This window comes from Ascaphus truei, chromosome 9 (assembly GCF_040206685.1).
Source record: "Ascaphus truei isolate aAscTru1 chromosome 9, aAscTru1.hap1, whole genome shotgun sequence".
In the NCBI taxonomy this organism is placed as follows: Eukaryota; Metazoa; Chordata; class Amphibia; order Anura; family Ascaphidae; genus Ascaphus; species Ascaphus truei.
This window is the reverse complement of record NC_134491.1, coordinates 43,095,591-43,121,187: the sequence shown is the minus strand read 5'-3', so window position 1 is coordinate 43,121,187 and position 25,597 is coordinate 43,095,591. Positions and strand designations below refer to the sequence as shown.

Sequence of the window (25,597 nt, the reverse complement as noted above, 5' to 3'; positions counted from 1 at the left end):
TTATAACGTCTTTTAATCTTTAATGTACAGTATATGGTACTGGTGTTCTGAATGCTTTTTAATGTTTAAACATAATCATTTTTCACGGTCAAATTGAATGAAAATAAGCTTGTGGCCCTTCTGCTCTTAAATCTTTTCTGATCCAGTCAGTCCCGTTGGAGTCCTGATGTAGGATGTGTATTTCTGACAGGGGAGTTAGGGAGGTAATATATCCCTAATGATTGGCTCCATCTTTACTCTGACCTCTGACCTGTAAAATGCCGGACGTGGAGATACTTTACCGGCAAGCTTTGTAACATGGGGTTGCCATTGGAATCCTTGGGGTCCCCTTTCAGCCAGTCCTGGGACGTCAGCGTCACTGGATATTGGTAGTGCATTGATTTCCTGTACGAACAGCTGCTCTTTAGAATGATAGTGAGTGACGACACGGCGCAGAGAATAGAAGCGCGTCCAACGACTACGGATATCGAGCTCCTGCCCTGGAGGGTAAAGAGCATATGTTAAAGGGGAAATCCCACATATCGGAAGCGATCTAGCCATACAAAGGGTTTCCTTTTACAAATGTATCTATTGTTATTTCAAAAGTGTCCCTTTTTCTTTCAAAATAAAGCAGGACTTAAAATCACAACAATTGTCCCAGACCCACACCCTCCCTGGGATGCAGAGTGACAGTACCTTAGTACTGGCATTCCCTGGGATGCAGAGTGACGGTACCTTAGTACTGGCATTCCCTAGGATGCAGAGTGACGGTACCTTAGTACTGGCGTTCCCTGAGATGCAGAGTGACGGTACCTTAGTACTGGCGTTCCCTGAGATGCAGAGTGACGGTACCTTAGTACTGGCGTTCCCTGAGATGCAGAGTGACGGTACCTTAGTACTGGCGTTCCCTGAGATGCAGAGTGACGGTACCTTAGTACTGGCGTTCCCTGAGATGCAGAGTGACGGTACCTTAGTACTGGCATTCCCTGAGATGCAGAGTGACGGTATCTTAGTACTGGCGTTCCCTGGGATGCAGAGTGACGGTATCTTAGTACTGGCGTTCCCTGAGATGCAGAGTGACGGTATCTTAGTACTGGCGTTCCCTGGGATGCAGAGTGACGGTACCTCAGTACTGGCGTTCCCTGGGATGCAGAGTGACGGTACCTCAGTACTGGCGTTCCCTGAGATGCAGAGTGACGGTATCTTAGTACTGGCGTTCCCTGGGATGCAGAGTGACGGTACCTCAGTACTGGCGTTCCCTGGGATGCAGAGTGACGGTACCTCAGTACTGGCGTTCCCTGAGATGCAGAGTGACGGTACCTCAGTACTGGCTTTCCCTGGGATGCAGAGTGACGGTACCTCAGTACTGGCGTTCCCTGGGATGCAGAGTGACGGTACCTTAGTACTGGCGTTCCCTGAGATGCAGAGTGACGGTACCTCAGTACTGGCGTTCCCTGGGATGCAGAGTGACGGTACCTCAGTACTGGCGTTCCCTGGGATGCAGAGTGACGGTACCTCAGTACTGGCGTTCCCTGGGATGCAGAGTGATGGTACCTCAGTACTGGCGTTCCCTGAGATGCAGAGTGACGGTACCTCAGTACTGGCGTTCCCTGAGATGCAGAGTGACGGTACCTCAGTACTGGCGTTCCCTGAGATGCAGAGTGACGGTACCTCAGTACTGGCGTTCCCTGAGATGCAGAGTGACGGTACCTCAGTACTGGCGTTCCCTGAGATGCAGAGTGACGGTACCTCAGTACTGGCGTTCCCTGGGATGCCGAGTGACGGTACCTTAGTACTGGCGTTCCCTGGGATGCCGAGTGACGGTACCTCAGTACTGGCGTTCCCTGAGATGCAGAGTGACGGTACCTCAGTACTGGCGTTCCCTGAGATGCAGAGTGACGGTACCTCAGTACTGGCGTTCCCTGAGATGCAGAGTGACGGTACCTCAGTACTGGCGTTCCCTGAGATGCAGAGTGACGGTACCTCAGTACTGGCGTTCCCTGAGATGCAGAGTGACGGTACCTCAGTACTGGCGTTCCCTGAGATGCAGAGTGACGGTACCTCAGTACTGGCGTTCCCTGGGATGCAGAGTGACGGTACCTCAGTACTGGCGTTCCCTGGGATGCAGAGTGACGGTACCTCAGTACTGGCGTTCCCTGGGATGCAGAGTGACGGTACCTCAGTACTGGCGTTCCCTGAGATGCAGAGTGACGGTACCTCAGTACTGGCGTTGCCTGAGATGCAGAGTGACGGTACCTCAGTACTGGCGTTCCCTGAGATGCAGAGTGACGGTACCTCAGTACTGGCGTTCCCTGAGATGCAGAGTGACGGTACCTCAGTACTGGCGTTCCCTGAGATGCAGAGTGACGGTACCTCAGTACTGGCGTTCCCTGAGATGCAGAGTGACGGTACCTCAGTACTGGCGTTCCCTGAGATGCAGAGTGACGGTACCTCAGTACTGGCGTTCCCTGAGATGCAGAGTGACGGTACCTCAGTACTGGCGTTCCCTGAGATGCAGAGTGACGGTACCTCAGTACTGGCGTTCCCTGGGATGCAGAGTGACGGTACCTCAGTACTGGCGTTCCCTGAGATGCAGAGTGACGGTACCTCAGTACTCGCGTTCCCTTTGATGCAGAGGGACGGTACCTCAGTACTGGCGTTCCCTGAGATGTAGAGTGACGGTACCTCAGTACTGGCGTTCCCTGGGATGCAGAGTGACGGTACCTCAGTACAGGCGTTCCCTGGGATGCAGAGTGACGGTACCTCAGTACAGGCGTTCCCTGGGATGCAGAGTGACGGTACCTCAGTACTGGCGTTCCCTGGGATGCAGAGTGACGGTACCTCAGTACAGGCGTTCCCTGGGATGCAGAGTGACGGTACCTCAGTACTGGCGTTCCCTGGGATGCAGAGTGACGGTACCTCAGTACTGGCGTTCCCTGGGATGCAGAGTGACGGTACCTCAGTACTGGCGTTCCCTGGGATGCAGAGTGACGGTACCTCAGTACTGGCGTTCCCTGGGATGCAGAGTGACGGTACCTCAGTACTGGCGTTCCCTGGGATGCAGAGTGACGGTACCTCAGTACTGGCGTTCCCTGGGATGCAGAGTGACGGTACCTCAGTACTGGCGTTCCCTGGGATGCAGAGTGACGGTACCTCAGTACTGGCGTTCCCTGAGATGCAGAGTGACGGTACCTCAGTACTGGCGTTCCCTGAGATGCAGAGTGACGGTACCTCAGTACTGGCGTTCCCTGAGATGCAGAGTGACGGTACCTCAGTACTGGCGTTCCCTGAGATGCAGAGTGACGGTACCTCAGTACTGGCGTTCCCTGGGATGCAGAGTGACGGTACCTCAGTACTGGCGTTCCCTGGGATGCAGAGTGACGGTACCTCAGTACTGGCGTTCCCTGAGATGCAGAGTGACGGTACCTCAGTACTGGCGTTCCCTGAGATGCAGAGTGACGGTACCTCAGTACTGGCGTTCCCTGAGATGCAGAGTGACGGTACCTCAGTACTGGCGTTCCCTGGGATGCAGAGTGACGGTACCTCAGTACTGGCGTTCCCTGGGATGCAGAGTGACGGGACCTCAGTACTGGCGTTCCCTGAGATGCAGAGTGACGGTACCTCAGTACTGGCGTTCCCTGAGATGCAGAGTGACGGTACCTCAGTACTCGCGTTCCCTTTGATGCAGAGTGACGGTACCTCAGTACTGGCGTTCCCTGAGATGTAGAGTGACGGTACCTTAGTACTGGCGTTCCCTGGGATGCAGAGTGATGGTACCTCAGTACAGGCGTTCCCTGGGATGCAGAGTGACGGTACCTCAGTACAGGCGTTCCCTGGGATGCAGAGTGACGGTACCTCAGTACTGGCGTTCCCTGAGATGCAGAGTGACGGTACCTCAGTACTGGCGTTCCCTGGGATGCAGAGTGACGGTACCTCAGTACTGGCGTTCCCTGAGATGCAGAGTGACGGTACCTCAGTACTCGCGTTCCCTTTGATGCAGAGGGACGGTACCTCAGTACTGGCGTTCCCTGAGATGTAGAGTGACGGTACCTTAGTACTGGCGTTCCCTGGGATGCAGAGTGACGGTACCTCAGTACAGGCGTTCCCTGGGATGCAGAGTGACGGTACCTCAGTACAGGCGTTCCCTGGGATGCAGAGTGACGGTACCTCAGTACTGGCGTTCTCTGGGATGCAGAGTGACGGTACCTCAGTACAGGCGTTCCCTGGGATGCAGAGTGACGGTACCTCAGTACTGGCGTTCCCTGGGATGCAGAGTGACGGTACCTCAGTACTGGCGTTCCCTGGGATGCAGAGTGACGGTACCTCAGTACTGGCGTTCCCTGGGATGCAGAGTGACGGTACCTCAGTACTGGCGTTCCCTGGGATGCAGAGTGACGGTACCTCAGTACTGGCGTTCCCTGGGATGCAGAGTGACGGTACCTCAGTACTGGCGTTCCCTGGGATGCAGAGTGACGGTACCTCAGTACTGGCGTTCCCTGGGATGCAGAGTGACGGTACCTCAGTACTGGCGTTCCCTGAGATGCAGAGTGACGGTACCTCAGTACTGGCGTTCCCTGAGATGCAGAGTGACGGTACCTCAGTACTGGCGTTCCCTGAGATGCAGAGTGACGGTACCTCAGTACTGGCGTTCCCTGGGATGCAGAGTGACGGTACCTCAGTACTGGCGTTCCCTGGGATGCAGAGTGACGGTACCTCAGTACTGGCGTTCCCTGGGATGCAGAGTGACGGTACCTCAGTACTGGCGTTCCCTGAGATGCAGAGTGACGGTACCTCAGTACTGGCGTTCCCTGAGATGCAGAGTGACGGTACCTCAGTACTGGCGTTCCCTGAGATGCAGAGTGACGGTACCTCAGTACTGGCGTTCCCTGGGATGCAGAGTGACGGTACCTCAGTACTGGCGTTCCCTGGGATGCAGAGTGACGGGACCTCAGTACTGGCGTTCCCTGAGATGCAGAGTGACGGTACCTCAGTACTGGCGTTCCCTGAGATGCAGAGTGACGGTACCTCAGTACTCGCGTTCCCTTTGATGCAGAGTGACGGTACCTCAGTACTGGCGTTCCCTGAGATGTAGAGTGACGGTACCTTAGTACTGGCGTTCCCTGGGATGCAGAGTGATGGTACCTCAGTACAGGCGTTCCCTGGGATGCAGAGTGACGGTACCTCAGTACAGGCGTTCCCTGGGATGCAGAGTGACGGTACCTCAGTACTGGCGTTCTCTGGGATGCAGAGTGACGGTACCTCAGTACAGGCGTTCCCTGGGATGCAGAGTGACGGTACCTCAGTACTGGCATTCCCTGGGATGCAGAGTGACGGTACCTCAGTACTGGCGTTCCCTGGGATGCAGAGTGACGGTACCTCAGTACTGGCGTTCCCTGGGATGCAGAGTGACGGTACCTCAGTACTGGCGTTCCCTGGGATGCAGAGTGACGGTACCTCAGTACTGGCGTTCCCTGGGATGCAGAGTGACGGTACCTCAGTACTGGCGTTCCCTGGGATGCAGAGTGACGGTACCTCAGTACTGGCGTTCCCTGAGATGCAGAGTGACGGTACCTCAGTACTGGCGTTCCCTGAGATGCAGAGTGACGGTACCTCAGTACTGGCGTTCCCTGAGATGCAGAGTGACGGTACCTCAGTACTGGCGTTCCCTGAGATGCAGAGTGACGGTACCTCAGTACTGGCGTTCCCTGAGATGCAGAGTGACGGTACCTCAGTACTGGCGTTCCCTGAGATGCAGAGTGACGGTACCTCAGTACTGGCGTTCCCTGAGATGCAGAGTGACGGTACCTCAGTACTGGCGTTCCCTGAGATGCAGAGTGACGGTACCTCAGTACTGGCGTTCCCTGAGATGCAGAGTGACGGTACCTCAGTACTGGCGTTCCCTGAGATGCAGAGTGACGGTACCTCAGTACTGGCGTTCCCTGGGATGCAGAGTGACGGTACCTCAGTACTGGCGTTCCCTGGGATGCAGAGTGACGGTACCTCAGTACTGGCGTTCCCTGAGATGCAGAGTGACGGTACCTCAGTACTGGCGTTCCCTGGGATGCAGAGTGACGGTACCTCAGTACTGGCGTTCCCTGGGATGCAGAGTGACGGTACCTCAGTACTGGCGTTCCCTGAGATGCAGAGTGACGGTACCTCAGTACTGGCGTTCCCTGAGATGCAGAGTGACGGTACCTCAGTACTGGCGTTCCCTGAGATGCAGAGTGACGGTACCTCAGTACTGGCGTTCCCTGAGATACAGAGTGACGGTACCTTAGTACTGGCGTTCCCTGGGATGCAGAGTGACGGTACCTCAGTACTGGCGTTCCCTGGGATGCAGAGTGACGGTACCTCAGTACTGGCGTTCCCTGGGATGCAGAGTGACGGTACCTCAGTACTGGCGTTCCCTGGGATGCAGAGTGACGGTACCTCAGTACTGGCGTTCCCTGGGATGCAGAGTGACGGGACCTCAGTACTGGCGTTCCCTGAGATGCAGAGTGACGGTACCTCAGTACTGGCGTTCCCTGAGATGCAGAGTGACGGTACCTCAGTACTGGCGTTCCCTGAGATGCAGAGTGACGGTACCTCAGTACTGGCGTTCCCTGAGATGCAGAGTGACGGTACCTTAGTACTGGCGTTCCCTGAGATGCAGAGTGACGGTACCTTAGTACTGGCGTTCCCTGAGATGCAGAGTGACGGTACCTCAGTACTGGCATTCCCTGGGATGCAGAGTGACGGTACCTCAGTACTGGCATTCCCTGGGATGCAGAGTGACGGTACCTCAGTACTGGCGTTCCCTGAGATGCAGAGTGACGGTACCTCAGTACTGGCGTTCCCTGAGATGCAGAGTGACGGTACCTCAGTACTGGCGTTCCCTGAGATGCAGAGTGACGGTACCTCAGTACTGGCGTTCCCTGAGATGCAGAGTGACGGTACCTCAGTACTGGCATTCCCTGGGATGCAGAGTGACGGTACCTCAGTACTGGCGTTCCCTGGGATGCAGAGTGACGGTACCTCAGTACTGGCGTTCCCTGAGATGCAGAGTGACGGTACCTCAGTACTGGCGTTCCCTGAGATGCAGAGTGACGGTACCTTAGTACTGGCGTTCCCTGGGATGCAGAGTGACGGTACCTCAGTACTGGCGTTCCCTGGGATGCAGAGTGACGGTACCTCAGTACTGGCGTTCCCTGAGATGCAGAGTGACGGTACCTCAGTACTGGCGTTCCCTGAGATGCAGAGTGACGGTACCTTAGTACTGGCGTTCCCTGGGATGCAGAGTGACGGTACCTCAGTACTGGCATTCCCTGGGATGCAGAGTGACGGTACCTCAGTACTGGCATTCCCTGGGATGCAGAGTGACGGTACCTCAGTACTGGCGTTCCCTGAGATGCAGAGTGACGGTACCTCAGTACTGGCGTTCCCTGAGATGCAGAGTGACGGTACCTCAGTACTGGCGTTCCCTGAGATGCAGAGTGACGGTACCTCAGTACTGGCGTTCCCTGAGATGCAGAGTGACGGTACCTCAGTACTGGCATTCCCTGGGATGCAGAGTGACGGTACCTCAGTACTGGCGTTCCCTGGGATGCAGAGTGACGGTACCTCAGTACTGGCGTTCCCTGAGATGCAGAGTGACGGTACCTCAGTACTGGCGTTCCCTGAGATGCAGAGTGACGGTACCTTAGTACTGGCGTTCCCTGGGATGCAGAGTGACGGTACCTCAGTACTGGCGTTCCCTGGGATGCAGAGTGACGGTACCTCAGTACTGGCGTTCCCTGGGATGCAGAGTGACGGTACCTCAGTACTGGCGTTCCCTGGGATGCAGAGTAACGGTACCTCAGTACTGGCGTTCCCTGGGATGCAGAGTGACGGGACCTCAGTACTGGCGTTCCCTGAGATGCAGAGTGACGGTACCTCAGTACTGGCGTTCCCTGAGATGCAGAGTGATGGTACCTCAGTACTGGCGTTCCCTGAGATGCAGAGTGACGGTACCTCAGTACTGGCGTTCCCTGAGATGCAGAGTGACGGTACCTTAGTACTGGCGTTCCCTGAGATGCAGAGTGACGGTACCTTAGTACTGGCGTTCCCTGAGATGCAGAGTGACGGTACCTCAGTACTGGCATTCCCTGGGATGCAGAGTGACGGTACCTCAGTACTGGCGTTCCCTGGGATGCAGAGTGACGGTACCTCAGTACTGGCGTTCCCTGAGATGCAGAGTGACGGTACCTCAGTACTGGCGTTCCCTGAGATGCAGAGTGACGGTACCTCAGTACTGGCGTTCCCTGGGATGCAGAGTGACGGTACCTCAGTACTGGCGTTCCCTGGGATGCAGAGTGACGGGACCTCAGTACTGGCGTTCCCTGAGATGCAGAGTGACGGTACCTCAGTACTGGCGTTCCCTGAGATGCAGAGTGACGGTACCTCAGTACTGGCGTTCCCTGAGATGCAGAGTGACGGTACCTCAGTACTGGCGTTCCCTGAGATGCAGAGTGACGGTACCTTAGTACTGGCGTTCCCTGAGATGCAGAGTGACGGTACCTTAGTACTGGCGTTCCCTGAGATGCAGAGTGACGGTACCTCAGTACTGGCATTCCCTGGGATGCAGAGTGACGGTACCTCAGTACTGGCATTCCCTGGGATGCAGAGTGACGGTACCTCAGTACTGGCGTTCCCTGAGATGCAGAGTGACGGTACCTCAGTACTGGCGTTCCCTGAGATGCAGAGTGACGGTACCTCAGTACTGGCGTTCCCTGAGATGCAGAGTGACGGTACCTCAGTACTGGCGTTCCCTGAGATGCAGAGTGACGGTACCTCAGTACTGGCATTCCCTGGGATGCAGAGTGACGGTACCTCAGTACTGGCGTTCCCTGGGATGCAGAGTGACGGTACCTCAGTACTGGCGTTCCCTGAGATGCAGAGTGACGGTACCTCAGTACTGGCGTTCCCTGAGATGCAGAGTGACGGTACCTTAGTACTGGCGTTCCCTGGGATGCAGAGTGACGGTACCTCAGTACTGGCGTTCCCTGAGATGCAGAGTGACGGTACCTCAGTACTGGCGTTCCCTGGGATGCAGAGTGACGGTACCTCAGTACTGGCGTTCCCTGGGATGCAGAGTGACGGTACCTCAGTACTGGCGTTCCCTGAGATGCAGAGTGACGGTACCTCAGTACTGGCGTTCCCTGGGATGCAGAGTGACGGTACCTCAGTACTGGCGTTCCCTGGGATGCAGAGTGACGGTACCTCAGTACTGGCGTTCCCTGAGATGCAGAGTGACGGTACCTCAGTACTGGCGTTCCCTGAGATGCAGAGTGACGGTACCTCAGTACTGGCGTTCCCTGAGATGCAGAGTGACGGTACCTCAGTACTGGCGTTCCCTGAGATACAGAGTGACGGTACCTTAGTACTGGCGTTCCCTGGGATGCAGAGTGACGGTACCTCAGTACTGGCGTTCCCTGGGATGCAGAGTGACGGTACCTCAGTACTGGCGTTCCCTGGGATGCAGAGTGACGGTACCTCAGTACTGGCGTTCCCTGGGATGCAGAGTGACGGTACCTCAGTACTGGCGTTCCCTGGGATGCAGAGTGACGGGACCTCAGTACTGGCGTTCCCTGAGATGCAGAGTGACGGTACCTCAGTACTGGCGTTCCCTGAGATGCAGAGTGACGGTACCTCAGTACTGGCGTTCCCTGAGATGCAGAGTGACGGTACCTCAGTACTGGCGTTCCCTGAGATGCAGAGTGACGGTACCTTAGTACTGGCGTTCCCTGAGATGCAGAGTGACGGTACCTTAGTACTGGCGTTCCCTGAGATGCAGAGTGACGGTACCTCAGTACTGGCATTCCCTGGGATGCAGAGTGACGGTACCTCAGTACTGGCATTCCCTGGGATGCAGAGTGACGGTACCTCAGTACTGGCGTTCCCTGAGATGCAGAGTGACGGTACCTCAGTACTGGCGTTCCCTGAGATGCAGAGTGACGGTACCTCAGTACTGGCGTTCCCTGAGATGCAGAGTGACGGTACCTCAGTACTGGCGTTCCCTGAGATGCAGAGTGACGGTACCTCAGTACTGGCATTCCCTGGGATGCAGAGTGACGGTACCTCAGTACTGGCGTTCCCTGGGATGCAGAGTGACGGTACCTCAGTACTGGCGTTCCCTGAGATGCAGAGTGACGGTACCTCAGTACTGGCGTTCCCTGAGATGCAGAGTGACGGTACCTTAGTACTGGCGTTCCCTGGGATGCAGAGTGACGGTACCTCAGTACTGGCGTTCCCTGGGATGCAGAGTGACGGTACCTCAGTACTGGCGTTCCCTGAGATGCAGAGTGACGGTACCTCAGTACTGGCGTTCCCTGAGATGCAGAGTGACGGTACCTTAGTACTGGCGTTCCCTGGGATGCAGAGTGACGGTACCTCAGTACTGGCATTCCCTGGGATGCAGAGTGACGGTACCTCAGTACTGGCATTCCCTGGGATGCAGAGTGACGGTACCTCAGTACTGGCGTTCCCTGAGATGCAGAGTGACGGTACCTCAGTACTGGCGTTCCCTGAGATGCAGAGTGACGGTACCTCAGTACTGGCGTTCCCTGAGATGCAGAGTGACGGTACCTCAGTACTGGCGTTCCCTGAGATGCAGAGTGACGGTACCTCAGTACTGGCATTCCCTGGGATGCAGAGTGACGGTACCTCAGTACTGGCGTTCCCTGGGATGCAGAGTGACGGTACCTCAGTACTGGCGTTCCCTGAGATGCAGAGTGACGGTACCTCAGTACTGGCGTTCCCTGAGATGCAGAGTGACGGTACCTTAGTACTGGCGTTCCCTGGGATGCAGAGTGACGGTACCTCAGTACTGGCGTTCCCTGGGATGCAGAGTGACGGTACCTCAGTACTGGCGTTCCCTGGGATGCAGAGTGACGGTACCTCAGTACTGGCGTTCCCTGGGATGCAGAGTAACGGTACCTCAGTACTGGCGTTCCCTGGGATGCAGAGTGACGGGACCTCAGTACTGGCGTTCCCTGAGATGCAGAGTGACGGTACCTCAGTACTGGCGTTCCCTGAGATGCAGAGTGACGGTACCTCAGTACTGGCGTTCCCTGAGATGCAGAGTGACGGTACCTCAGTACTGGCGTTCCCTGAGATGCAGAGTGACGGTACCTTAGTACTGGCGTTCCCTGAGATGCAGAGTGACAGTACCTTAGTACTGGCGTTCCCTGAGATGCAGAGTGACGGTACCTCAGTACTGGCATTCCCTGGGATGCAGAGTGACAGTACCTCAGTACTGGCGTTCCCTGGGATGCAGAGTGACGGTACCTCAGTACTGGCGTTCCCTGAGATGCAGAGTGACGGTACCTCAGTACTGGCGTTCCCTGAGATGCAGAGTGACGGTACCTCAGTACTGGCGTTCCCTGAGATGCAGAGTGACGGTACCTCAGTACTGGCGTTCCCTGAGATGCAGAGTGACGGTACCTCAGTACTGGCATTCCCTGGGATGCAGAGTGACGGTACCTCAGTACTGGCGTTCCCTGGGATGCAGAGTGACGGTACCTCAGTACTGGCGTTCCCTGAGATGCAGAGTGACGGTACCTCAGTACTGGCGTTCCCTGAGATGCAGAGTGACGGTACCTTAGTACTGGCGTTCCCTGGGATGCAGAGTGACGGTACCTCAGTACTGGCGTTCCCTGGGATGCAGAGTGACGGTACCTCAGTACTGGCGTTCCCTGGGATGCAGAGTGACGGTACCTCAGTACTGGCGTTCCCTGGGATGCAGAGTGACGGTACCTCAGTACTGGCGTTCCCTGGGATGCAGAGTGACGGGACCTCAGTACTGGCGTTCCCTGAGATGCAGAGTGACGGTACCTCAGTACTGGCGTTCCCTGAGATGCAGAGTGACGGTACCTTAGTACTGGCGTTCCCTGAGATGCAGAGTGACGGTACCTTAGTACTGGCGTTCCCTGAGATGCAGAGTGACGGTACCTTAGTACTGGCGTTCCCCGAGATGCAGAGTGACGGTACCTTAGTACTGGCATTCCCTGGGATGCAGAGTGACGGTACCTTTTAGTATATTCCCTGGGACGGTACCTTAGTACATTCCCTGAGATGTAGAGTGACGGTACCTTAGTACTGGCGTTCCCTGAGATGCAGAGTGACGGTACCTCAGTACTGGCGTTCCCTGAGATGCAGAGTGACGGTACCTCAGTACTGGCATTCCCTGGGATGCAGAGTGACGGTACCTCAGTACTGGCGTTCCCTGGGATGCAGAGTGACGGTACCTCAGTACTGGCGTTCCCTGAGATGCAGAGTGACGGTACCTCAGTACTGGCGTTCCCTGAGATGCAGAGTGACGGTACCTTAGTACTGGCGTTCCCTGGGATGCAGAGTGACGGTACCTCAGTACTGGCGTTCCCTGGGATGCAGAGTGACGGTACCTCAGTACTGGCGTTCCCTGGGATGCAGAGTGACGGTACCTCAGTACTGGCGTTCCCTGGGATGCAGAGTGACGGTACCTCAGTACTGGCGTTCCCTGGGATGCAGAGTGACGGGACCTCAGTACTGGCGTTCCCTGAGATGCAGAGTGACGGTACCTCAGTACTGGCGTTCCCTGAGATGCAGAGTGACGGTACCTTAGTACTGGCGTTCCCTGAGATGCAGAGTGACGGTACCTTAGTACTGGCGTTCCCTGAGATGCAGAGTGACGGTACCTTAGTACTGGCGTTCCCCGAGATGCAGAGTGACGGTACCTTAGTACTGGCATTCCCTGGGATGCAGAGTGACGGTACCTTTTAGTATATTCCCTGGGACGGTACCTTAGTACATTCCCTGAGATGCAGAGTGACGGTACCTTAGTACTGGCATTCCCTGGGATGCAGAGTGACGGTACCTTAGTACTGGCGTTCCCTGAGATGCAGAGTGACGGTACCTTAGTACTGGCGTTCCCTGAGATGCAGAGTGACGGTACCTTAGTACTGGCATTCCCTGGGATGCAGAGTGACGGTACCTCAGTACTGGCGTTCCCTGAGATGCAGAGTGACGGTACCTTAGTACTGGCGTTCCCTGAGATGCAGAGTGACGGTACCTCAGTACTGGCGTTCCCTGAGATGCAGAGTGACGGTACCTCAGTACTGGCGTTCCCTGAGATGCAGAGTGACGGTACCTTAGTACTGGCGTTCCCTGAGATGCAGAGTGACGGTACCTTAGTACTGGCGTTCCCTGGGATGCAGAGTGATGGTACCTCAGTACTGGCGTTCCCTGAGATGCAGAGTGACGGTACCTTAGTACTGGCGTTCCCTGAGATGCAGAGTGACGGGACCTCAGTACTGGCGTTCCCTGAGATGCAGAGTGACGGTACCTTAGTACTGGCGTTCCCTGAGATGCAGAGTGACGGTACCTTAGTACTGGCGTTCCCTGGGATGCAGAGTGACGGTACCTTAGTACTGGCGTTCCCTGAGATGCAGAGTGATGGTACCTCAGTACTGGCGTTCCCTGAGATGCAGAGTGACGGTACCTTAGTACTGGCGTTCCCTGAGATGCAGAGTGACGGTACCTTAGTACTGGCGTTCCCTGAGATGCAGAGTGACGGTACCTTAGTACTGGCGTTCCCTGAGATGCAGAGTGACGGTACCTTAGTACTGGCGTTCCCTGAGATGCAGAGTGACGGTACCTCAGTACTGGCGTTCCCTGAGATGCAGAGTGACGGTACCTTAGTACTGGCGTTCCCTGGGATGCAGAGTGACGGTACCTTAGTACTGGCGTTCCCTGAGATGCAGAGTGACGGTACCTTAGTACTGGCGTTCCCTGAGATGCAGAGTGACGGTACCTCAGTACTGGCGTTCCCTGGGATGCAGAGTGACGGTACCTTAGTACTGGCGTTCCCTGAGATGCAGAGTGACGGTACCTTAGTACTGGCGTTCCCTGAGATGCAGAGTGACGGTACCTTAGTACTGGCGTTCCCTGAGATGCAGAGTGACGGTACCTTAGTACTGGCGTTCCCTGGGATGACATGTGAAACGGACCCAAGTTATAAAAAATAAATAAATACATTTTTTAAAAAGTGTAGAAGTGTAGGGTTACATTTGGGTCCAATTTTGTGGGGTAATCCCTCCAGCCTGATATACAAATCAAACTGTGACCTTCCAGAAATACCAAATTTATTAGGTAATCTGTTCTGTCTCCCTCTGCTAACCCCGTCCTTATTGCCCTTCCTCTTCTTCCCCAGCACTCTCTTTACCCTCGTCAGTGGCCTTTGTTTTAATCGGCAGCCCAGTTTTTATACTTAATCTTGTAATGAGCTCTTGTAACTCACATTGCTTGTCTTAGTCCTGGAAGGTGCCAATACTCCCCTCCATCAGTGACAGAGTTAACATATACATCCCTGTTACTAACCTCCTCGTTGAACATTTTAGTTGCTGTGACGAGCATTGTCTGTCTGTCCGTGTCATCCCAGTAATGTTTAGCCGACGCGGATACCATGCTGGGATTCCCGACAATCAATGTCATGTACTTCATTTGAAATATTGGGAAGGCTAAGGAGAGGAGAAGGTTAATGACTTTATATATACACCTGGCCTCAGAGCTGCACTGCCGCTGAAATGTGTAATGCTGGGGGGGAGGTGGGGAGGGGGGTGGGGGAGATATGCCAGGTGGCTTCTCCAAAAATACTGGACACAATGATGAAAGGTGCGACGTGCTCGACATGCGCGCACACATAGCTGTCCATGCTGTTTGCTCCTCTCTTTGGCTGCACCCTCAGGCACCTGACACCTCCTCTTGATTGGCTGCATTACCCAGTAGCAGCCAATCATGATAGATGAAGCTGAACAGCCCCCTATCAACAGCCCTGCTCAGGGAAATCCCACGGCCCCCCAAGCCGGTCAGGTCACTATGTCCAGAGAGGTAATACCAGTATGCAGATACATGTCCAGAGGTGTAATACCAGGGCCGCCGACAGGGGGAAACAGCTGGGACTGCTGTCCCGGGCCCGGCCAATCATGGGGCCTGGCCTCCCTGCCGACAACGCTACAGTTTCCTATGTGCAGAACTGCAGGGCCCTCCCCTTTTCCTGGGCCCCTCCCATCTATCCCTCCTCTCTCTCCACTCCTGTAGGTAAGCCAGCCCCCTCCTCCTTTCCTGGGGCTGCCACCCTCATCTATCCCTCCTCTCGCCTCTCGCCTCTCCTGCAGGTAAAACGGGCCCTCCCCTTTCCTGGGGCTGCCACCCTCATCTATCCCTCCTCTCGCCTCTCCTGCAGGTAAAACAGGCCCTCCCCTTTCCTGGGGCTGTCACCCTCATCTGTCCCTCCTATCCTGCAGGGCCGTCCCTCCTATTCTGCACCTTCCCTCGGCACCGCTCATCTATCCCTCAATTCCTAAGGCCGTGTCTATACTTAGGCTAACGTCCCACTGGAGGCTGCTGCACGCGCGCCTGGCGTCCTGACCCCGATCTGTCTGCAGGCAGAGTTCTCAGGCGGGGCCAAAATGGGGCGGGGGACGGAGCCATGACAGCTTTTATGTTTAAAATGTGTAAATAAAGCCCCCCATCGCTCGCTCTCCCTTCCCCCCTGCAAATGCTGCATGAGGGGCCGTGGAAAAGATGCTGCATCAGAGATCACCGGGCAAAGAAGCTGAAGAGGAGGATTCAAAGTGGACGGTGATGGGAGGGGCAGGCCAGGATCAGGAGCAAACCGCCTCTCTAATTGGCTTCCTGGCACACCACATGACGTGTCGCCTCACGGGAACACAATCCTGACGTCAGAGGGGTCCGCTGTGCGCCGCCAAAGGTTGGAAGCTTGGGGTGGGAAACATAGTGAGGAATAGGACTACATCTGATGGAGAGGTCGGGACCAATTTTCAGCACCGGGCCCCCAGGCCCCCCGCAGTCACCGGGCCCGGGACACTAGACCTTTCTGTCCCCCCCTGTCGGCGGCCCTGCATACATGTGTTATCTCTAATTTTTTACTGGGCAGTGTCCAAATATAGGACAGTTCGGTTCAATACGGGACATTTGGCAACCCTGGGAGGGGGAGGGGGAGGGCGCTGGAGGTGATAGCAATAGAATGCAGGCTCCTTCAGCACTATATAGGATACAAACCCTATGTACAACTGATCCATCACTTAGACGAGGAGGCTCCAAACTGCTTGGGAATAAAGCATCTCCGTCACATGATGTTAACCAATCGGTGAGGGCTCTGATCAATACCAGTATTGACAATGCTGTTTGTGAGTTTGTACACTGGCCAACTATATTTGGGAGGGATGTCCTCTTATAATAATGAACTGAACGTGTATAATCTGTCTGATTTCTTCCTCAAGAAGTACCTACTCCCATTGCAAGTTATTGGAGGATGAGGACATATCCTGCAATTTCCTACCAAATGTCCCTGAATAGCCTTTCCACAAGCTGACCAGTATACATGGGTTCCACCTCAGTGAATCAGTCTCACATGAGAGATCATTTGTTAAGGACCTTTGTTGTAGATTTTACACAAAAATATGTCTTCAAAACAAGTGCATACAACTGCAGTGACAATGTGGATTAGAACATTGTTTGATTTTGACAGTTACCTACCTGTGTTAATAGCCGACACCCTAAAGGTAAACGTAGCTTTGCTTTTGATGTCCAGATATACTATTGCACTTGGTGGTAGATCATCAAGCTGTTGTATTGTGTATCTGCAGTCGTCCACCCGAATCTTCCAATGCCTGTGGTTGTTGTTTGTACTGAAATCGTACATGTACCAAGTTAACTGCGAAAAGGACTGGTTTAGTGGCACTCTGATTGGCATTGTGGCATCGGCCAAGGCGGAAATAGAGCTCTGGATCTCGGTGATCAGGAAACTGCTGTATCCAGGAATTACAATGGTTTTGCCAATATCGGAGCTCTGGAACTTATTGGGCCGACCTGAAAGAGAAGTGCAAAAACAATAGGGAATTACTCAAGAGTGCAAAACTGGAGCAAAAAAACCTTGTGTTTCAATCTTTCTATGTGTGTTTTTATGCTGCAGTCTTGCTACGCAAGCATTGCCCTCTTATACCCAAAATACCTAAAGATGAAGAAGTTAGTGTTTGGGTTCTAAGAGTTTTATGCCAATCCCTGGCATCCAGTGTTTCTAGAGACATAACGTATTAAATATTAGCAGTAAATAACTGATATACCTATGATCTGATGGGTGTGTAGCTTCCTGTGCATGGGAGATAACGTAGACTGGACCTTGTCAAGAGAGAGGGGATTTGGCCCGGGATTAAAGGTGTTACACCCCATTTGGCCACCCTCTACTCTCACCTGGGAAGCAAGGGGTTAACTGCACTGGGGTCCAGTAATGTGTTTTTACCTTGCTTCAGCATCCTAATGTATATTCCCCTGTAAAAATGTATTGTTTCTGTTCCAGTGTTGCACCAACACATACACTGGGATTGATGCGGGAGGCTTAAGGGGTTAATGAGCTGCGGTTTAGGAAAATACATTGTGTGGGGTCTTTTCAGAAATATCTGGGCTTCAACAGGCTTGATTGAAGTTGGGTGTGAAAAGTACAGAGGGGGTTTGGTGTATGTTAACACCTATTGCTGGTAGAGACAGCTAGGACCCAGGCTGGGGCATTGGGTGTGAAATATAGCACCGGTGACAAATGTTCACTACACTCAGCCCAGCTTCAAAGGATTTCTTGATGGGGGCCAGGGGTGCGGTTACGCAAGGAGATCTCAGAATGAGTGACCTTATTAAATATAAGAATATTATGAGATGTCCTCGGCTGAACATGCTAAGAGTTACATATGTGTATTCGTGGGATTGATTCGCACATAAGGATTACAGACACATGATGTCTAGCCAGTACTAAGAGACAGATATTAATATCTCTCTTAATTTTAATATTACACGGTAATATTTAGTCTTATTGGGAGCGTCATGCGTGCCGGAATGTATTAATATGTCTCGCGTGCCAGTAAGTATTACTGAACTGAAGCTATGAAGTTATTTAGATAGGAAAAGCAGTTTTTAAACGTCCTTGGGTGGGAGGAGGTTTTACTCTGAGGAAAACTGTCAACCTCACCACTGATTTATGAGAGAGGCTGGGTTTAGGTTGTGTTCAATGGGAAATAATTGTACAAGAACCAGGCTCAGCCTATGGTTATTGTCTTTCGTGTCTTGATGATTATGAAGATTGCTGTATGAACTGCCAGTCCAGATGTGACTGTTTCATCACTCCATCTTAAGTGAGTGTCCATATTTTGTCTGTTATTTGTATAATCTCGTGTGTTCACCTTTTTCAAGGAATAAATTATATTTTATCATATCTAAGCCTCGTCCAGTTCAACCCAGTTATATTTGGTGGTGTATTATTTATAGCCTGTCACAAAGCTCCCGTCACAGACCTATATATTGGAAATATATCTGGAGACAGCACTGTGAGGAGTTGTACTGTCCGGTGTTAACGTGACCTGTGGATAAGTGACATGGAGTTACTCTGGAGTTGGACTGGAGGGCATTGATCAGCTACTCAGTAAGACGCAGCACTGTTCTACCAACATACTAGAACACTACCATTCATACATTGTTTATTTCTCCCATCTTGCTCTGTACTCTTACCCAAACGTCATTGCCGTGCCTAGCCCTCCCCCACCTCTCAACACTCGCTCTACTATCACTGCAAGGCCTCCTCTACTATTTATATTTGCTCTAACCTCAATTCTTTCCAAAATACACTTCTCTCACTGCCATCCTCATTATTCCTCTAGCTCCATTCATATATCTCCTTCTCCACTTCTCAGTTCCATGAACTCCTTTCCTATCTGCACCCTCTGACACGACACAGCTATCCTAAAAATCCTCCCCACACATCCTCTTTCTTTTCATGATTCTGCTCCGTGCTTCTGGGGATAGCTCTCCTAATCCCAGTCCCTGCCTTATTTCTACTGGCTCTCATCCTCGTCTTCCACATCCAACTTTACCTCCTTGTGGTGTAAAGCCCTCTAACCTAAAGCCCATCCCCTGACAACCTCCCTCCTCTCTCCCTTTCTCCTGTGCCCTTTGGAATGCCCGCTCCCGTTCCAACAAGTTCCTCTCTGTGCATGACTTCTTTTTCTCTCACTCTCTGCTCCTTTTTGCCATAATCGAAACTTGGCTCACTCAGTCTGACTCTGCACTGGAAGCTGCCCTCTCTTATGGTGGCCTATATTTTTCCCACACTTTGCACCCTGATGGCAAGGGTGGAAGCGTGAGGCTTCTCCTCTCCTCAATCTGCCAGTACAGAACCCTTCCTATACCTCCCTCTCTTTTCCTTCCTTTGAGGCTCACACTGTTCAGCTTTTTTCTCCTCTCCCTCTCCATGTGGTGGTCATCTATCACCCAACTGCCTCTACTCACCCCCCTTCTGTCTCTCAGACTTTAATTCCTGGCTCTCCTTTCTCTCCTATGACTCCCCCTCTCTTGTCCTTGGGGACTTCAACTGCCATATTGATGACCCCCATCTCCCTTGAGCTTCCTGCTTTCTCTCTCTAACCTCTTCTTTTTGTCATCACCAATGGACTGCAGTCAGCAACCACAAATATGGCCACTACCTGGACCTGGTTTTTCACAAAAGAAAGATTCTCTCTCTGATTTCTCCATTTCATCCTTTCCTCTCTCTGACAATCCTCTCATCTCACTTTCTCTCAGTTATCCCCTTCTCCACCTATATCTACCCCTCAATTCTGCAGATACTTGCGTTCCATTAATGTACCGGCTCTTGACTCCACTTTGCGCTCCTCCCTCTCTTCTCTCTGCTCCGCGGCAGACAACCTGGTTATGAACTACAACTCTGCCCTATCTTCCTCTCTTGATCTACATGCCCCTCATTCTCTCTACTGCTCTCGCCCTACTAACCCCAGACCCTGACTGAACTGTCACATGCGCATGCTCAGTTCCTGCACTCACTCCTCTGAGCACTTCTGGAGAAAATCTCATACTTTTGCAGACTTACTTCACTACAACATATCTTAACCTGTTTCAACTCTGCCCTGTTCCAGACTAAACAAACCTATGTGTCTTCCTTAATTAACACTCACAAGTCTAACCCATGCCAACTCCTTTCTGTCTTTGACTCTCTACTCATACCACCATCTGTTACCTGTTTTTCTTCCTCCATTTCACCTCAGGACTTTCAAGACTAAGGTGGATTCCATTCGCCAGTATATCCCCTCTGTATACGCATATTCTACACCTACTCTGCCTAACTCTCCTCCTGCCTTCCTTGAATAATTGGCCTGTATCACAGAGGATGTATCGCTGCTGATCTCCTCTTCTCCCTCTACCACTTGCTCTCTTGACCCCATTCCCTCTCATCTCCTCAAACTTCTTATTCCTACTCTGAGCCTCATACTCACACATATAAACTCCTTGAACGTCTTGTATTCTCTCGCCTGCTCCATTTTCTCACATCCTATTCTCTCCCAGATACTCTACAATCTGGCTTCCGTACTGCTCACTCCATCCACCGAAACAGCCCTCACCAAAATAACTAATGACCTCCATGCTGCCAAAGACAGAGGTCATTATACTGCTCATATTACTCGACCTCTCTGCAACCTTTGATACTGTGGACCACCTTCTCCCTCAAATTCTCCATACTCTTGGTATACGTAACAGAGCTCTATCCTGGATCTCCTCTTTCCTCTCCCATCGTACTTTCAGTGTCTCATTTGCAAACACCTCCTCTGTCGATCTCTCTGTGGGGGTACCCCTGGGGTCTGTCCTGGGGCCTCTTCTCTTTTCTCTTTACACAATCTATCTAGGTGACCTAATCACATCTCGGGTTCAAATATCACCTCTAAGCTGATGACACACAAATTTACTTTTCAACCCCTCACCTTACACCTGCTGTACAGATCAAAGTCTCTGAATGTCTATCCACTAAATCATCCTTGATGGTCCTCTACTGACTCAAACTTAACATGTCAAAGACAGAGCTCCTCAAACTTCCTCCCAAACCTGGCCCTACAGCCTCCTTCTACATTATAGTTGGCAGCACTATCCTGCACCCAATATCACAACCACGCTGCCTTGGGGTCATATTCTACTCTCACATTCACAATGTAGCTAAAATCTGTAGTTTCTTCCTCCGTAACATTGCAAAGACTCGCCCTTTCCTCTGTCGCTCTACTGCTAAAACTGTAATGCAGGCCCTCATTCTCTCCGGTCTCGACTATTGTAACCTTCAAATGTCCGGCCTTCCTGCCTCTTACCTGTCTCTCCTTCACTCTTTCCTAAACTCTGCTGCTAGAATCACTATAATCTCTCCTAAATCTGTCTCAGCGTCTCCCCTGCTGAAATCCCTCTCCTGGCTTCCGATTAAATCCCGTAATACTCACAAAATTCTCCTCCTCACTTTTAAAGCTTTACATTCTTCTGCCCCTCCTTACATCTCAGCCCTGATTTCTCGCTATGCACCATCCAGACTCTTGCGTTCTGCTCAAAGATGTCTTCTCTCTACCCCCTTTGTATCTAAAGCCCTCTCCCGCCTAAAACCTTTCTCACCGACTGCCCCACACCTCTGGAATGCCCTTCCCCTCAATACCCGACTGGCACCCTCTCTATCCACCTTTATGGCCCACCTTAAAACATACCTGCTTAGCAAAGCATATGGGTATCTCCTTTGGCTGGTACTATACATCTCATGCACTGACACGGACCCCTTGCAGACATAGTTACCATAGACCCCCCACCCCCCTTCTGTCTCTGTAAGTTCTCCCGACTGTAAGCTCTTCGGGCCAGGGACTCCTTTCCCTAGTGTCACTTTTATGTCTGAAACGCTTATTCCCTTTATATGTTATATTATTATGTCGCGTGTATTACGGCTGTGACGCGCTGTGTACATGGTTGGCGCTATATAAATAAAGACATACTGTACATACATATAGCAGGTGAGGAGGACCTTGATTGAAGGTATTTATAATCTAAAATCGCAACAAAGCATAACACAGACCGGGTTGTACTCACCTACATTTTGCAGCAGTACTGTAAACGTGCTTCTCGTTGCTGGTGAAAAGCTGATTGTGTTAAGCAGGCAAGGAGATATCACTTTAGATTCTATGGGGAACCTGTCCAAAATGTGCACCACTGCCACCGACTGAAAGCCCGGGCTGGACGTTAGGTGGAGTATATTGTTTATGATCCCTGATCCGTCCCTGCAGGAAAGACAGCAGACTTACCATGTGTTACAACTCGCCCAATACAAGACCATCTATACTATAATTCTAAGTTGGATTCCGTTTTCCGTTTGTTTGTATGTCCGAAGCATCGATATCTCACAAACGGCGCTACGTAGCACCACGAAGCGTGGACTGGACATTCTGCGGCGGATTTGGAGGTCAACGCAACTATTTGGAGATTCCCATGTTACTTACCTCCCAAATTATGGACATTCTTAAGTTTCCCTCGGCTAATGTTGGAGCAGGAGCGGGGAGATGTGCCGGCAGTGAGGGGACATGCCACAGCGGCGTGGGGAGATGTGCCGCCAGCAGGGGGCGGGAGGCAAAGACATGTTCCGGCAGCGGGGGGAGACACACAGACAGACACACAGACAGACACACAGACATATACACACACAGACAGAGACAAATCTCACCCCGCACTACATCCAGCAGCAGGATGGAGGGGGGGAGGGGGGCCGGGGAGATGTGCCGGGCACAAAAGTTAGTTTATTCATAATACATGACACCGTTCCAGGTTTTGAGATGCAGTACCTCTTATCCACCCCCCCAAAAAATATTTTTGTACAAATAACCTTTACTTCCCACTTTGTAGATATCTTTTTTTTTTCTTGCAAAGACTCATGAACATCTCTGCCTTTTAATTTGCTAACAACTGTTTTTTTTTAACTTATTTCGATCATTGTGACTGTTTGGGATGACTTGTGCATTCTTTCCCAAGTCTCATACAAGTCCTAGTTCATCCATCAACAATAGCACTGTGTGTTCTGTGATACCTTTTATTGTGCTTTTTGCAATTAGATGTCCTCTAAAGCAATTAAATACAGACCTGTCAAGTTTCACTGATTTATAGCAACAATGGTTCAGAGGAGTGTCACTTAATGAAAGTATGACTTTTCTATTTCAATTTCATCTTTTAATATAGAATGATAAAATCTAACTGATTTGGGTCCTTAAAAGTTGACTAGCTATAAACACTGTAAATTATCAAGCAACCAGGCTAAATGGTTTAATTCATTACCCTACAAATTTATTTTGGACCGTTTTCAGAGAAAACTGTCCGCCGTAATAAAACTTGCTGCAATTTTTGGGAAGGGAATACATGTCAGACCTGCCGGATCCATGAGTTTTTATTCATTTTTATATCAGATCTTCAAATGTGAGTTATACTACAACAAAACAATACTAACATTACTTACAGATAAGCACCATTACTGATATATTATTACTGTCATACAATTGCAGCGGTTGAAGCAGCTGCTGAATCTGGCTGTGTTTGTGTGAGTTAGGCAGGATCCGGCTGTGTTTGTGTGCGTTAGGCAGGATCCGGCTGTGTTTGTGTGAGTTAGGCAGGATCCGGCTGTGTTTGTGTGAGTTAGGCAGGATCCGGCTGTGTTTGTGTGACAGGCAGGATCCGGCTGTGTTTGTGTGAGTTAGGCAGGATCCGGCTGTGTTTCGGTGACAGGCAGGATCTGGCTGTGTTTCTGTGACAGGCAGGATCCGGCTATTTGTGTGAGTTAGGCAGGATCCGGCTGTGTTTGTGTAAGTTAGGCAGGATCCGGCTGTGTTTGTGTGAGTTAGCCAGGATCCGGCTGTTTGTGTGAGTTAGGCAGGATCCGGCTGTGTTTCGGTGACAGGCAGGATCTGGCTGTGTTTCTGTGACAGGCAGGATCCGGCTATTTGTGTGAGTTAGGCAGGATCCAGCTGTGTTTGTGTAAGTTAGGCAGGATCCGGCTGTGTTTGTTTAAGTTAGACAGGATCCGGCTGTGTTTGTGTGTTAGGCAGGATCCGGCTGTGTTTGTGTGACAGGCAGGATCTGGCTGTGTTTCTGTGACAGACAGGATCCGGCTGTGTTTCTGTGACAGGCAGGATCTGGCTGTGTTTCTGTGACAGGCAGGATCTGGCTGTGTTTCTGTGACAGACAGGATCCGGCTATGTTTCTGTGACAGGCAGGATCTGGCTGTGTTTCTGTGACAGGCAGGATCTGGCTGTGTTTCTGTGACAGGCAGGATCCGGCTGTGTTTGTGTGACAGGCAGGTTCCGGATGTGTTTCAGTGAGTTAAGCAGGATCCGGCTGTTTGTGTGAGTTAGGCAGGATCCGGCTGTGTTTGTGTGAGTTAGACAGGATCCGGCTGTGTTTGTGTAAGTTAGACAGGATCCGGCTGTGTTTGTGTGACAGGCAGGATCCGGCTGTGTTTGTGTGACAGACGGGATCCGGCTGTGTTTTTGTGACAGGAAGGATCCGGCTGTTTGTGCGACAGACGGGATCCGGCTGTGTTTTTGTGACAGACGGGATCCGGCTGTGTTTTTGTGACAGGAAGGATCTGGCTGTGTTTGTGTCACTTATGTAGGATCCGGCTGTGTTTCTGTGACAGGCAGGATCCGGCTGTGTTTCTGTGAGTTAGGCAGGATCCGGCTGTGTTTGTGTGACAGGCAGGATCCAGCTGTGTTTCTGTGAGTTAGGCAGGATCCGGATGTGTTTGTGTGAGTTGGGCAGGATCCGGCTGTGTTTGTGTGAGTTAGGCAGGATCCGGCTGTGTTTCTGTGAGTTAGGCAGGATCCGGCTGTGTTTCTGTGGCAGGCAGGATCCGGCTGTGTTTCTGTGAGTTAGGCAGGATCCGGCTGTGTTTGTGTGACAGGAAGGATCCGGCTGTGTTTGTGTGACAGGAAGGATCCGGCTGTGTTTGTGTGACAGGAAGGATCCGGCTTTGTTTGTGTGACAGGAAGGATCCGGCTGTGTTTCTGTGACAGGCAGGATCTGGCTGTGTTTTTGTGACAGGCAGGATCCGGCTGTGTTTTTGTGACAGGAAGGATCCGGCTGTGTTTGTGTGACAGACGGGATCCGGCTGTGTTTTTGTGACAGGAAGGATCCGGCTGTGTTTGTGTGACAGGCAGGATCCGGCTGTGTTTCTGTGAGTTAGGCAGGATCCGGCTGTGTTTGCGTGAGTTAGGCAGGATCCGGCTGTGTTTGTGTGACAGGCAGGATCCGGCTGTGTTTGTGTGAGTTAGACAGGATCTGGCTGTGTTTGTGTGACAGGCAGGATCCGGCTGTGTTTGTGTGATGGGCAGGATCCGGCTGTGTTTGTGTGAGTTAGACAGGATCCGGCTGTGTTTGTGTAAGTTAGACAGGATCCGGCTGTGTTTGTGTGAGTTAGGCAGGATCCGGCTGTGTTTGTGTGACAGACGGGATCCGGCTGTGTTTTTGTGACAGGAAGGATCCGGCTGTGTTTTTGTGACAGGAAGGATCTGGCTGTGTTTGTGTCACTTATGTAGGATCCGGCTGTGTTTCTGTGACAGGCAGGATCCGGATGTGTTTCTGTGAGTTAGGCAGGATCCGGCTATGTTTCTGTGACAGGCAGGATCCGGTTGTGTTTCTGTGAGTTAGGCAGGATCCGGCTGTGTTTGTGTGACAGGCAGGATCCGGCTGTGTTTGTGTGAGTTAGACAGGA

At 52.1% G+C, this 25,597-nt stretch overlaps 1 protein-coding gene across 1 annotated transcript in view; it reads right to left on the bottom strand.

Moving 5' to 3' along the window:
- The window catches only part of CATSPERB (catsper channel auxiliary subunit beta), a 90,592-nt gene that overhangs the window by 9,209 nt on the left and 55,786 nt on the right, over positions 1 to 25,597 (bottom strand). The window contains 4 exon segments of the mRNA XM_075615396.1: positions 282 to 479; positions 14,353 to 14,492; positions 16,534 to 16,866; positions 21,937 to 22,124. Coding sequence (XP_075471511.1) covers positions 282 to 479; positions 14,353 to 14,492; positions 16,534 to 16,866; positions 21,937 to 22,124 — 859 coding nt within the window.